General features: G+C 45.6%; 1 protein-coding gene across 2 annotated transcripts in view; it reads left to right on the plus strand.

The window, feature by feature from the left end:
* Positions 1-2,463, plus strand: part of nkd2b (NKD inhibitor of WNT signaling pathway 2b) — a 71,024-nt gene extending 68,561 nt beyond the window's left edge. For both annotated transcript variants that reach the window (XM_036936297.2, XM_090186905.1), the window contains one exon: positions 706-2,463. In XM_036936297.2, the coding sequence (XP_036792192.1) occupies positions 706-1,361 (656 nt within the window). In that variant the 3' untranslated portion in view covers positions 1,362-2,463. The remainder of the gene's footprint in view (positions 1-705) is intronic.
* The last annotated feature ends 11,603 nt before the right edge of the window (positions 2,464-14,066 follow it).

The following is a 14,066-nucleotide window of genomic DNA, read 5'->3' on the forward strand; positions in this document are numbered from 1 at the left end:
TCAATTCAAGGGCTTTATTGGCATGGGAAACATGTGTTAACATTGCCAAAGCAAGTGAGGTAGACAACATACAAAGTGAATATATAAAGTGAAAAACAACAAAAATGAACAGTAAACATTACACATACAGAGGTTTCAAAACAGTAAAGACATTACAAATGTCATATTATATATATATACAGTGTTTTAACAATGTACAAATGGTTAAAGGACACAAGATAAAATAAATATGGGTTGTATTTACAATGGTGTGTGTTCTCTCTCTCTCTCTCTCTCTCTGTGATGTCCCTGTCCCTGTCTCTCGCTCTCTGCAATCTCTTTCTCTGTCATCTCTCTCTCTCTCTTTCTCTGTCATCTCTCTCGCTCTCGGTCTCACTCTCTCTCTCTCTCTCTCTCTCTCTCTCTCTCTCTCTCTTTCTCTGTGATGTCCCTGTCTCTCGCTCTCTGCAATCTCTCTCTCTCTCTCTCGCTCACTGTATTCTCTCTCTCTCTCTTTCTGTGATCTCTCTCTCTCTCGCTCACTGTAATCTCTCTCTCTCTCTTTCTGTGATCTCTCTCTCTCTCGCTCACTGTAATCTCTCTCTCTCTCTCTTTCTGTGATCTCTCTCGCTCTCTGTAATCTCTCTCTCCGTCTATCTCTCTTTCTCGCTCTGTCTCTCTCTTTTTTCTCTCTCTATTCTCTCTCTCTCTCTCTCCCTCCTCCAGGATCCACCCCTCCCCCGCCCCCCCAGGAGACCCATGTGCGGGCCTCCCAGTCCCAGAACCGCTCCCGTTCCCAGGAGCCCGAGGCCCACGCCGCCCACGCCCACCAGCGCCGCTCGCAGGTCATCAGTGAGAACTACACCCCTCTAGAAGCCCGGGGTCGGGGTGCGTCACACTTCCTGAAGTCCCCCAGAGGAACATCTAAAGGATCCGGCGTCGGAGGGACTCCTGGGGGACTTGAAAGGGCCAAGTCCAGTAAATACCACGCTGGGGGTCATTACCCTCCTCAGCCTCCTCCTCTCCAGACCATGCTGCATACAGGGACCTCCTCATCTGGGGGTCACGGAGGTCAGGATGTGTACCACCTCCCCTCCTCCAGCCACCACCAGCACCCTCTGCAGCACAGCCACAGCAAACGGCTCCGGGCCAAAGCCAGGGAGGGTCAGGGCCTGTCCCCGTCCAAAACGCCCCTGTCACCTCACTCCAATCCCCAGCATCAGCATCAGGCTCCCCCTCCTCCTTGTCTGGAGAGGGAGCAGGGGTCTGGGCTGCCTGGCAGCCCTGGGTCCTTTGTGTTGCCTCTGGTGCAGCGTCACGAGCACCGACACCACCACGAACACCACCATCACCACCACTACCACCACCACCACCAGACATGACCCAATAGGACGCCAGTCACAGTAACAGTCAGAGACTGAGAGACCTTTAAAGGACCGACTGACCACACCCGTCTTTCTGAAGAAGGACTCAACCTCCTCACCCAATGGGAATGTCTCCGCTTCTGTCCTGAGGCTGCCCAATCTGAGATGGCACCCTATTCCCTATATAGTGCACCACTTTTGACCAGAGCCCTATTGGTTAGCCCTAACTCTAACCCTGTAGACGTTTGCCAAATGTAGTGCACTATATAACAAGGTGCCATTCAGACAGCCCAGGATCTGAACCCTCCTCCATTTTGTGCCAGGCAGGCTGCCAGAGCCAGACAGTTTCCCTGAGATATCCTGGGATCAGACACACTGATGGAAACTGGAGTGTGGCTGACTTGACTGCTGTGGTTATTCCATTGTAAAGGGTTGCTGAAGACACGGTGGTGCAGTTTTGTAAGACGTTTTCTATGGCACAGTTCTGAATCTGAATCAAATGAGGTTAAACGTCCTGCTGGACCAAGCTACTCCTCTCTACGCGTGGACCTTCACAAAGGGAGAACAGATACAGTACAGCTCTATGTGGACAGAGGTCAGAGGTCATCATTTCCTCCTTGGTGTTGACCCATAGATTTTCTTGTCCCCAGAAGCTAGGTACTGTCTCCTTCGTCCCAAATGACACACTATTCCATTTCATAGTATACAACCTTTGACCAGGGCTCATAGGACTCTAGTCTAAAGTAGTGCACTATTTAGGGAATAGCGTGACATTTGGGACACTGCCTCTCCGTGTGTCTTGTGTGTACGAGAGCTTTCCTCCCAACGGTGTATCTCAGGTGTTAGGTGCTGCTCCTTAGCTGTTCTCTCTACTACTTCCTCATTGGAACCGGAACCCTGCTGTTGGGGTTCCAGAACCAGAGGAACAATATCAAATCACCACTGACAGTTTTAATGCAAGAAATATCTAGCTATGTAAGCTTTCACATCTATATATGTATACACATTTTACTGTAATAATACTGTATTTATATGCATGTTATTTCATCATGAATTATAATAATGCATATATGTCTTTTGTCGTTGATGTATTTTAATAAACATTATATATACTGTATATTGATATTGTTACGTTTCCTAGCCCTGTTATGTCCCAGAATGCTTCATGGTTGTCATCTCTCTCGCATGCGTCAAAGAATGGTGCTCTGCTGCCACAGTGTGGTTAGAGACAGCAGAATAGAATGTCCAGGGAACGGACAAGGCCACTAGAGGACACCTGTTGCTGTCTGGAGGGATGGTGCATTCTGGAACTGTCTGCATTGTGATTGTTTGTCAATGAAAAATCGAATGTTACAAATCGAATGTATAATCTGTATATATCCGATGCGTACAACGGCAGATAGCAAAACTAGTGGCACCATTTTGTTTAGGAGGGATTGATATGAGCAATCTGGGATTTTTTTTTACATACATTTTTAGATTGTTTAAATTAATTATGTATAGCCATTGGTTCTTGAAAAATATAATTTATAAATGTCTCATACAATTTATACATGTTTCATGAGCTGTCTTACCACAGAACCCTGGGGTGTCAATATTTCCCTTGTCAATATTGGCACCCCATTTGGAATTCCCTCCTTTGTAGGCGTATTGTCTCTCTGTCTTCTTAAATGATTCAGAGATTAGATTAGCGCATAGATGAACGGTCTATAGTAAACTAATGTTGTGTTTCATTCCATGACATATACGACATTGTAATTACAGAGTAGCACAACTCCCTGTGCGCTACACTCTTTGAGCTCTGGCCATCACGGATTTGTGTGGGAGCCAAATAAGGACCCAGGCTGTGACAAACAATGGTAGCGATGAAAGGCGAGGGGAGGGTTGGCTAAATGCAAATATCCACTTTGTGCTGTTGAGAGAACCTCCTCCAACACTGACAACTGGCAATTTCCATCCTAAGAATCCTACGCTGTAGGCTGAGAATAATGCACCTGCAATTCTGCCACGTCCCTTCTTTACAGCGAAGTTACAACTTCTTGTAACTACGATTTAATTCACAACTTTGAAACGTGTTCGGTTCATTCCATCGAACAAGAGTTGGACAACAGTCAGTGAAGATGGACATTTGATGACCTCGGGTGTGTCGCGGGAGGGACAGGAAGCGTCTGTGCACCTGTGAGAACTAAACCAAAAAGGTAAGCGACGCGTCGATCCGCGTGACATTCAAACAGGTGCATTTGATTTATCTAAAAAAAAAACGTGTTTTTAATTTGTGTTCAAAGTGCAGTTGTCAAACTTTCCATTTTAACAACACCGATTTAAATCACCCCAAACCCATGTTTGTTGGCCGCTATATGGGCAATATAGTTTTTGCATTGCTCTAAACGTTTTGTTCTGAGTTGCATGCTCTCACATAGCCTATCCACATTCCCGAACATCTCATTTGAGACTCCTGATGTTTCTCTCCACAGTAAAACAATAATAGTGTTTGAGACGAGAGGCAGAAACACAGCGCAGCTTCGTTTAGAGACGCTAAGCCTTTCTAAACGTGATTATCCTTAGCCCGTCGATACGCTGGCTTTCATTCAAGACATGCATGAGAAAGGCTTTGCGACACAATGGATCAGTGGGAGCTTGTCTGCTATTATAGAGGCACTGGGAAAGAGAGGAGGACTCTAGACGCACTGGGAAAGAGAGGAGGACTCTAGACGCACTGGGAAAGAGAGGAGGAATCTTTCGTGAATATTGATATTGTCATGAGAGAGAGAGAGAGAGAGAGAGATAGATAGATAGAAACAGAGAGACAGAGAGTGAATGAATGACATGGATAGAACACATTACAGATCAGTGGATGCTGCGATCAGGATGTCGAGTAATTCAGCTATTTAAAAACATTTTGTGGAAAATGCCTCATACCTGACAATTATAAATAAGAAATGAATGTTGTAAATTAGTCCACAAACTTGTCAAGTTACAATGAATTTAAAGTGCATTTCACAACATACTTTACAGAGAAAGTAGGAATTTTCTCCAAACAATTTGCTAGTAATCTGCAAACAAAAATTGGCTTTGGGTTTGAATGCTACTGTTGAAATGAACTCTATCCCTGCAGGAAGACATCAAAGCAGACTCGACATGAGGGCTTTCTTGACAACAATTGCCCCATTCTACTACCCTACTACCCTACCCCTGGCCTGGCCACCCCCACACTCCCCATCCCCTGTTTCCACTTCATTAAGCCCCAAGCTCCTGAGTCCAATCTGGAGGGAAAATGCTTCACTAATTCTAACGTCAGTCCCAAATGGCTCCCTGTTTAGTGCACTACGTTTAACCACTACTCATAGGAAAACCATATATGGAATAAGGTGCCATTTGGAAACACGTTAAGACTCCTTTTCCCAACAAATGAGGAAGACATTTTGTCTCTTTACTTTCATTTGAGTCCGACCCTGACAAGCTGTCAACAGTTGTACTTTCCCCTCCTCTCTCATTTACTGACCAGCATATTGTTGGGGAAACAGGACACAGAGAGTTGAATTGTGAAGCGATGGATGGGCAAGAAGACTCCTGCTGGGTGATTCCCAGTGTCCCAAAAGGCACCCTATTCTCTGTTGGGCCCTATGGGTTCTAGTCTAAATTAGTGCACTATATAGGGAATAGGGTGCCATTTGGGATGTAGACCGAGAGCATATTCCCCTCTGATCTATAGGGCCCATAGGATGCCAAATCCACTGTTGTCCTCATCACTCGTCCTTAACGGAATAATTAACTATTTCTTCATGTGATACAATAGTTGTTATTGCTAATGAAGAGAGAATAAAGTAAATGTTTATTTCAGATTATTGTTATTCGTAGAATCTGAAAAACTTAATACAAAACTTTTGAAGTGTATTGTCCCTTTAACTAATATAATCAGTTGCCATGGCAGGCTGCACTGGTTTCTGATTGGCAGGGTTTAGAGCTCTGCTGTCTGATTGGCAGGGTTTAGAGCTCTGCTGTCTGATTGGCAGGGTTTAGAGCTCTGCTGTCTGATTGGCAGGGTTTAGAGCTCTGCTGTCTGATTGGCAGGGTTTAGAGCTCTGTTGTCTGATTGGCAGGGTTTAGAGCTCTGCTGTCTGATTGGCAGGGTTTAGAGCTCTGCTGTCTGATTGGCAGGGTTTAGAGCTCTGCTGTCTGATTGGCAGGGTTTAGAGCTCTGCTGTCTGATTGGCAGGGTTTAGAGCTCTGCTTTCTGATTGGCAGGGTTTAGAGCTCTGCTGTCTGATTGGCAGGGTTTAGAGCTCTGCTGTCTGATTGGCAGGGTTTAGAGCTCTGCTGTCTGATTGGCAGGGTTTAGAGCTCTGCTGTCTGATTGACAGGGTTTAGAGCTCTGCTGTCTGATTGGCAGGGTTTAGAGCTCTGCTGTCTGATTGACAGAGTTTAGAGCTCTGCTGTCTGATTGGCAGGGTTTAGAGCTCTGCTGCCTGATTGGCAGGGTTTAGAGCTCTGCTGTCTGATTGGCAGGGTTTAGAGCTCTGCTGTCTGATTGGCAGGGTTTAGAGCTCTGCTGTCTGATTGGCAGGGTTTAGAACAGTGGGTCATGGGGATGGTTGACCCCTGTGGCCAGCCAGTTGGACTGCTCTTGTAACTGCACATCAATACGGATCATAGCATGTGTGTGTTATCTATCTTGTGTTAGCAACAACTTGCCAACAAGAGGTTTGAAAGAGAGGGTTTTATCTGGTAGTATTTGCCTCTATAAATATGGATACCAAAATTACATTTAGGACTACATGTTCACAAGCCTAAAGGTATGGAAGGGAAGTGTGCAGAGTTAGAGACTAGTGTATTATCTGAAGGGTATGGAAGGGAAGTGTGCAGAGTTAGAGACTAGTGTACTATCTGAAGGGTATGGAAGGGAAGTGTGCAGAGTTAGAGACTAGTGTACTATCTGAAGGGTATGGAAGGGAAGTGTGCAGAGTTAGAGACTAGTGTACTATCTGAAGGGTATGGAAGGGAAGTGTGCAGAGTTAGAGACTAGTGTACTATCTGAAGGGTATGGAAGGGAAGTGTGCAGAGTTAGAGACTAGTGTACTATCTGAAGGGTATGGAAGGGAAGTCTGCAGAGTTAGAGACTAGTGTACTATCTGAAGGGTATGGAAGGGAAGTCTGCAGAGTTAGAGACTAGTGTACTATCTGAAGGGTATGGAAGGGATGTCTGCAGAGTTAGAGACTAGTGTACTATCTGAAGGGTATGGAAGGGATGTCTGCAGAGTTAGAGACTAGTGTACTATCTGAAGGGTATGGACACACTGGTAGCGTTTGCTAGCCGAGAGTACAACAGAGTGCCATAAAAACCGAGTACAAGCAGATGTACAATCACGCAAACATGACATCAGTCAGACGCACAACAGCGAGCGGGTGGTCCCTAAAACCCACTGCGGCGAACAAACGGCGAACGAACTACTGATGACTGGCAGATGGACATTTGGTGCGGTGTGTGTGTGTTCCCTTACTGCAGGTAGATGGTTCCTCTCTTTGGAAGTGAACCCTAGTTCTCTGGGTCTGGTGTGAATATGTACATAGTTTATGACAGCCGTTTACCGTGGAAGACACAGCTTTGACATCTCACTGGACCACCTCTTGATGAGTCATTTATTAGGGCTGTTAAACACAACGGGCTATAGTCTATATTTCCAGGATGGGGCTCAATGTCATAGGGTTGGGGCTCAATGTCATAGGGCTGGGGCTCAATGTCATAGGGTTGGGGCTCAATGTCATAGGATTGGGGCTCAATGTCATAGGGTTGGGGCTCAATGTCATAGGGTTGCATCCCAAATGGCCTGCTAATCCCTATATAGTGAGCTACTTTTGACCAGAAATCTATAGGGAATAGGGTGCTATTTGGGACTTTACCATAATCATCTAGTCTGCTGCTCTGTGTTTAGCACACAGAATACGGTTCAATCTTTTCAACTTTTAATTCAATTTAAACATGTGCTTTGGACCACCACTCCCCCAAAATGTTTGTGAGCAATTAAAACAATTAGTGTGATTACAAAGAGCCACCCAAACAGTTAGAGTCCACATGCAGACCAGACCACTGTGGGGTTGCCTAGCGATGTACACTCTGTTTCTCTCTGTCTCTCTTCCTGTTTCTGTCTTTCTGTCTCTCTCTCTCTTTCTTTCTCTTTCTCTCTGTCTCTCTTTCTTCCCCCCCCATCTCTCTCTCTCTCTCCCTCGCTCCCTCTCTCCCTCTCTCTCTCTTTCTCTCTCCCCACTCCCCTTCCCGCTCCTGCATACTAATAGACAGACTGAAAGCTGCTTTCAAATCAGATCTGTCAGACTCCTTATTAATATCCCCCAATTCTTCACTTTCTGTCTGTTCTCTTTCTCTCTTTTCCTGTTTCTGTCTGTTCTCTTTCTCTCTCTTCCTGTTTCTGTCTGTTCTCTGTCTCTCTCTTCCTGTTTCTGTCTGTTCTCTTTCTCTCTCTTCCTGTTTCTGTCTGTTCTCTGTCTCTCTTCCTGTTTCTGTCTGTTCTCTCTCTCTCTTCCTGTTTCTGTCTCTCTCTTCCTGTTTCTGTCTGTTCTGTCTCTCTCATCTTGTTTCTGTCTGTTCTCTGTCTCTCTCATCCTGTTTCTGTCTGTTCTGTCTCTCTCTTCCTGTTTCTGTACAGAGAAAATGTCATGTAATTAGCCCCTCCAAAGTTGATATCAGATTTTCGCGCCTGTTTGTGGTCACCTAGATGATCATTTCAGCACCGTTTTGATTGTTTCTCAGATTCTCCTCAGTGCACTGCAGTCTATTATGGGATGGTTCTGATACAGGTCTTGTGGATCATCATTGTCCTCAGTGCACTGCAGTCTATTATGGGATGGCTCTGATACAGGTCTTGTGGATCGTCATTGTCCTCAGTGCACTGCAGTCTATTATGGGATGGCTCTGATACAGGTCTTGTGGATCGTCATTGTCCTCAGTGCACTGCAGTCTATTATGGGATGGCTCTGATACAGGTCTTGTGGATCGTCATTGTCCTCAGTGCACTGCAGCCTATTATGGGATGGCTCTGATACAGGTCTTGTGGATCGTCATTGTCCTCAGTGCACTGCAGCCTATTCGTATTGTAACGTGATACATTTCAATCATCAGAAAAATAGGTTTCATCATGGCCACACATTTCTCTGGCCCAGACAATGTTGGAAGCCCAGCAGGTCAAGTATCTGTAGCTGCTGTGGTTGAGAGTGACATGTAGCAGGTTAAAAAGGTGTACACAGCACGTTAAGGCCGAAACCGGCCCGTTGGGTTCAGGCTGAGAAGGGTGTTTTCTCTTCTGCCATCAGTAGTTGTGTTATCCCATGCCGTAGGGACGCTCACGGATCTCATGTTGTTTAGCAGGAATGCATCTCTCTCTCTGGTTATAAGAGACATTTGATCCAGACTCAAAAGCTTTGAAAACACAGATCATTCCAGGAATCTGTCTACAAACAGGAAGGAGTCATTATAGTGATAAAGTCTACCCTCACAAACAACCTTGTTTAGAAGAGGAACAGTCGCTCTTCAAGCTCAAAACTAAATGAATTATTCATGTGGCAACACACTCAGCTGTCAGACAATTTGAGTCATGGTCAAGTAGTGACAAAATGGATTCTTTTGAAAATCAGACTTACCCCAAAATATGTAGTCTCTGAGTTTGGTTGTGTGATAGACTTGAAGTCGTCCTGATGCTACTGTATAGTCTCTGAGTTTGGTTGTGTGATAGACTTGAAGTCGTCCTGATGCTACTGTATAGTCTCTGAGTTTGGTTGTGTGATAGACTTGAAGTCTTCCTGATGCTACTGTATAGTCTCTGAGTTTGGTTGTGTGATAGACTTGAAGTCGTCCTGATGCTACTGTATAGTCTCTGAGTTTGGTTGTGTGATAGACTTGAAGTCTTCCTGATGCTACTGTATTTTGTACATAATGTTGCTGCTACTGTCTCTTTTGACTGAAAAGAGCTTCTGGACATCAGAATAGCGATTACTCACCTCCAACTGGATGAAGATTCTTTCTTTAATGAATCTGACGCGAAGGATATACTGCTTTGTCAAGACCAGGCCCAAATCCCTGTCATCAGCGTGAAGAAAAGACAGAGAAAAGGGGGAGGAAGGCGGGGTGCCTGGTGAGAATTAGCCGGCGAGTAGGTAGACCACCACTACCCTCCGTGTTATTGGCCAACGTCTAATCATTGGAAAATAAACTGGACCATCTACAATTAAAACTGTAATATCTTATGTTTCACCGAGACGTGGCTGAACGATGACATGGATACTGTAGAGCTGGCTGGGTTTTATGTGCATGGGCAGGACAGAGCAGCTACATCTGGTAAGACGAGGGGCGGTGATGTGTGTCAATAACTGCTGGTGCGCAATGTCTAATATTAAAGAAGTCTCGAGATAATGCTCACCTAAGGTAGAATACCTCATGATAAGCTGTAGACCCCACTATCTACCAAGAGAGTTTTCATCTATATTATTCGTAGCCGTCTATTTACCACCACAAACCGATGCTGGCACCAAGGCCGCACTCAACGAGCTGTATAAGGCCATAAGCAAACATGAAAATGCTCATCCAGAAACAGCGCTCCTAGTGGCCGGGTAACTTTATGCAGGCAAACTTAAATCCATTTGACCTAAAATCTACCTGCATGTGCAACCAGAGGAAAAACACTCCAGACCACTTTTACTCCACACACAGAGTTATACAAATCTCTCCCTCGTCCTCCTATTGGCAAATCTGACCATAATTCTATCCTGATTCCTGCTTACAAGCAGAAACGAAAGCAGGGAGTACCAGTGACTCGCTCAATATGGAAGTGGTCAGATGACGTCGATGGATTACAGGCAACATCCGTACCGAGCTAAAGTCTAGAGTTGCCGCTTTCAAGGAGCGGGACACTAATCCGAACGCTTATAAGAAATCCCGCTACGCCCTCAGACGAACCATCAAGCAGGCAAAGCGTCAATACAGGACTAAAGTTGAATCCTACTTCACCAGCTCTGACGCTTGTCGGATGTGGCAGGACTTGAAAACTATTTACAGAATACAAAGGGAAACCTAGCCACGATCTGCCAAGTGATGCAAGCCTACCAGACAAGCTAAATGCCTTTTATGCTCACTTTGAGGCAAGCAACACTGAAGCATGCATGAGAGCACCAGCTGTTCCGGACTACTGTGTGAACACACTTTCCGTCATCGATGCGTTCCCAAAGCCGTTCCCAAAGCCACAGGCCAGATGGATTACCAGGACATGTACTGAAAGCATGCGCAAACCAACTGGTAAGTGTCTTCACTGACATTTTCAAACTCTCCCTGACCCAATCAGTAATACCTACATGTTACCTACATGTACTCACTGCTTATTGTCTATGCATAGTCACTTTACCCCTACCTACATGTACAAATTACCTCAACTACCCTGTACACCCCACACATAGACTCGGTACCGGTGCCCCCTGTATATAGCCTCGTTTTTCTTATTGTGTTACTTTAAAAAAAAAAATTTACTCAAGTTTATTTAGTAAATATTTTCTTAACTCTATTTCTTGAACTGCATTGTTGGTTAAGGGCTTGTAAGTAAGCATTTCACCGTAAGGTCTACCTACACCTGTTGTATTCGGCGCATGTGACAAATAAAATTCTATTTGATTTGTTTTTGTCATGGTGTTATGCTGTAGTGATCTCGCACTGTCTGTCTGTAGCAGTTCTTCCTGAGATATAGACTAGTCCATCCTTTAGAGAGGTGTATAATTAGCCCTAATGGAAACAGGAAAGGCCTCGCCCTCTCTCTCTCTCTCTCTCTCTCTCTCTCTCTCTCTCTCTCTCTCTCCCTCTCTCCCTCTCGCTCTCTCTCTCTCTCTCTCTCCAGATGTGCATTGAGTTTCAGTCAGAGATATAGGACAGGATAATGTTCAGAGGAGGAGCATGTCCCCTGATGAGTCCCTTGATGCCAGCCTCTATGTCGTACAGGAAATGAGGGCGGGTGTGTGTGTGTGTGTTACAACTTCTTGAAAAACAGACCAATTAGCTGCTCTTAATTATAAAGTGCCTTGTTTTTAGTAATGATCATTGACCATGGATCTTCTTGTGCCATTTTACATGTTAGTCCTTTAGCAGGCGCTCTTATCCAGAGTGATTTACAAGAGCAATTAGGGTTAAATGCCTTGCTCATGGGCACATCGGCAGATTTTTCCTCTAGTCAGCTGTGGGATTCAAACCAACAAGCTTTCAGTGACTGGCCCAACGCTCTTAACCGCTAGTCTAGCTGCTGCCCAGAAAGCCTTTACCTAACTCCACCCACATTTATTCAAATGTCATTCCTATTTATTTTTTTTACGTAAAAGTTCTAAACCAAAATGCCTTGTAAAGGTATGAACACAACAACTGAGAAGATGTATAAGATGAAGAAAATGTAATGACAGAAGTTCATCAGTACAGAACATTGTGTATCAGAAAACAGTCGTCTTGTTGTAATAGAATGTCAATAGATTGTCTTAATATGGTTCCAGTTATAACAAGGCATTTCTTAACCTGCTCAAGTTCTGCACCAGTGTGTTGAGTAGCGTTTCAGGATCATACTTGGCAAGTCATCAGCTCCTGGTGTTTTAAGGTGAGGAGCAGATGGTGCAGCCTCTGTGTTCTTCTGTCCCGTTGTCGATGTGTGTCTGTGTGGTACTTAGCAAGTCATCAGCTCCTGGTGTTTTAAGGCGAGGAGGAGATGGTGCAGCCTCTGTGTTCTTCTGTCCCGTTGTCCATGTGTGTCTGTGTGGTACTTGGCAAGTCATCAGCTCCTGGTGTTTTAAGGTGAGGAGCAGATGGTGCAGCCTCTGTGTTCCTCTGTCCCGTTGTGGATGTGTGTCTGTGTGGTACTTGGCAAGTCATCAGCTCCTGGTGTTTTAAGGTGAGGAGGAGATGTGTTCTGTGTTCCTCTGTCCCGTTGTCGATGTGTGTCTGTGTGGTACTTAGCAAGTCATCAGCTCCTGGTGTTTTAAGGCGAGGAGGAGATGGTGCAGCCTCTGTGTTCCTCTGTCCCGTTGTCGATGTGTGTCTGTGTGGTACTTAGCAAGTCATCAGCTCCTGGTGTTTTAAGGCGAGGAGGAGATGGTGCAGCCTCTGTGTTCCTCTGTCCCGTTGTCGATGTGTGTCTGTGTGGTACTTAGCAAGTCATCAGCTCCTGGTGTTTTAAGGCGAGGAGGAGATGGTGCAGCCTCTGTGTTCCTCTGTCCCGTTGTCGATGTGTGTCTGTGTGGTACTTAGCAAGTCATCAGCTCCTGGTGTTTTAAGGCGAGGAGGAGATGGTGCAGCCTCTGTGTTCCTCTGTCCCGTTGTCGATGTGTGTCTGTGTGGTACTTGGCAAGTCATCAGCTCCTGGTGTTTTAAGGCGAGGAGGAGATGGTGCAGCCTCTGTGTTCCTCTGTCCCGTTGTCGATGTGTGTCTGTGTGGTACTTAGCAAGTCATCAGCTCCTGGTGTTTTAAGGTGAGGAGGAGATGGTGCAGCCTCTGTGTTCCTCTGTCCCGTTGTCGATGTGTGTCTGTGTGGTACTTAGCAAGTCATCAGCTCCTGGTGTTTTAAGGTGAGGAGGAGATGGTGCAGCCTCTGTGTTCTTTTGTCCCGTTATGGATGTGTGTCTGTGTGGTACTTAGCGTTTGAACACAGCCTCTGTGTTCCTCTGTCCCGTTGTGGATGTGTGTCTGTGTGGTACTTAGCGTTTGAACACAGCCTCTGTGTTCTTCTGTCCCGTTGTCGATGTGTGTCTGTGTGGTACTTGGCCTTAGAACACAGCCTCTGTGTTCCTCTGTCCCGTTGTCGATGTGTGTCTGTGTGGTACTTGGCGTTTGAACACAGCCTCTGTGTTCTTCTGTCCCGTTGTCGATGTGTGTCTGTGTGGTACTTGGCGTTTGAACACAGCCTCTGTGTTCTTCTGTCCCGTTGTCGATGTGTGTCTGTGTGGTACTTAGCGTTTGAACACAGCCTCTGTGTTCTTCTGTCCCGTTGTCGATGTGTGTCTGTGTGGTACTTGGCCTTAGAACACAGCCTCTGTGTTCCTCTGTCCCGTTGTCGATGTGTGTCTGTGTGGTACTTGGCGTTTGAACACAGCCTCTGTGTTCTTCTGTCCCGTTGTCGATGTGTGTCCGTGTGGTACTTGGCGTTTGAACACAGCCTCTGTGTTCCTCTGTCCCGTTGTGGATGTGTGTCTGTGTGGTACTTGGCGTTTGAACACAGCCTCTGTGTTCTTCTGTCCCGTTGTCGATGTGTGTCTGTGTGGTACTTGGCGTTTGAACACAGCCTCTGTGTTCTTCTGTCCTGTTGTCGATGTGTGTCTGTGTGGTACTTAGCGTTTGAACACAGCCTCTGTGTTCCTCTGTCCCGTTGTCGATGTGTGTCTGTGTGTAACGGTTCTCTTCTATCTCCTCCTCTGATGAAGAGGTAGAACAAGGATCGGACCAAAATGCAGCGTGTAGATTGCGATCCATGTTTTAATGAACAAACGTAAAACACGAATCAATGCAAACACTACAAAATAAAGAACGTGATGAACGTAACGAAAACCTAAAACAGCCTATCTGGTGAAAAACACATAGACAGGAACAATCACCCACAAACACACAGTGAAACCCAGGCTACCTAAATATGGTTCCCAATCAGAGACAATGACGAACACCTGCCTCTGACTGAGAACCATATCAGGCTGAACATAGAAAT

This window comes from Oncorhynchus mykiss, chromosome 2 (genome assembly GCF_057628025.1).
Source record: "Oncorhynchus mykiss isolate SJ-2025 chromosome 2, ASM5762802v1, whole genome shotgun sequence".
In the NCBI taxonomy this organism is placed as follows: domain Eukaryota; kingdom Metazoa; phylum Chordata; class Actinopteri; order Salmoniformes; family Salmonidae; genus Oncorhynchus; species Oncorhynchus mykiss.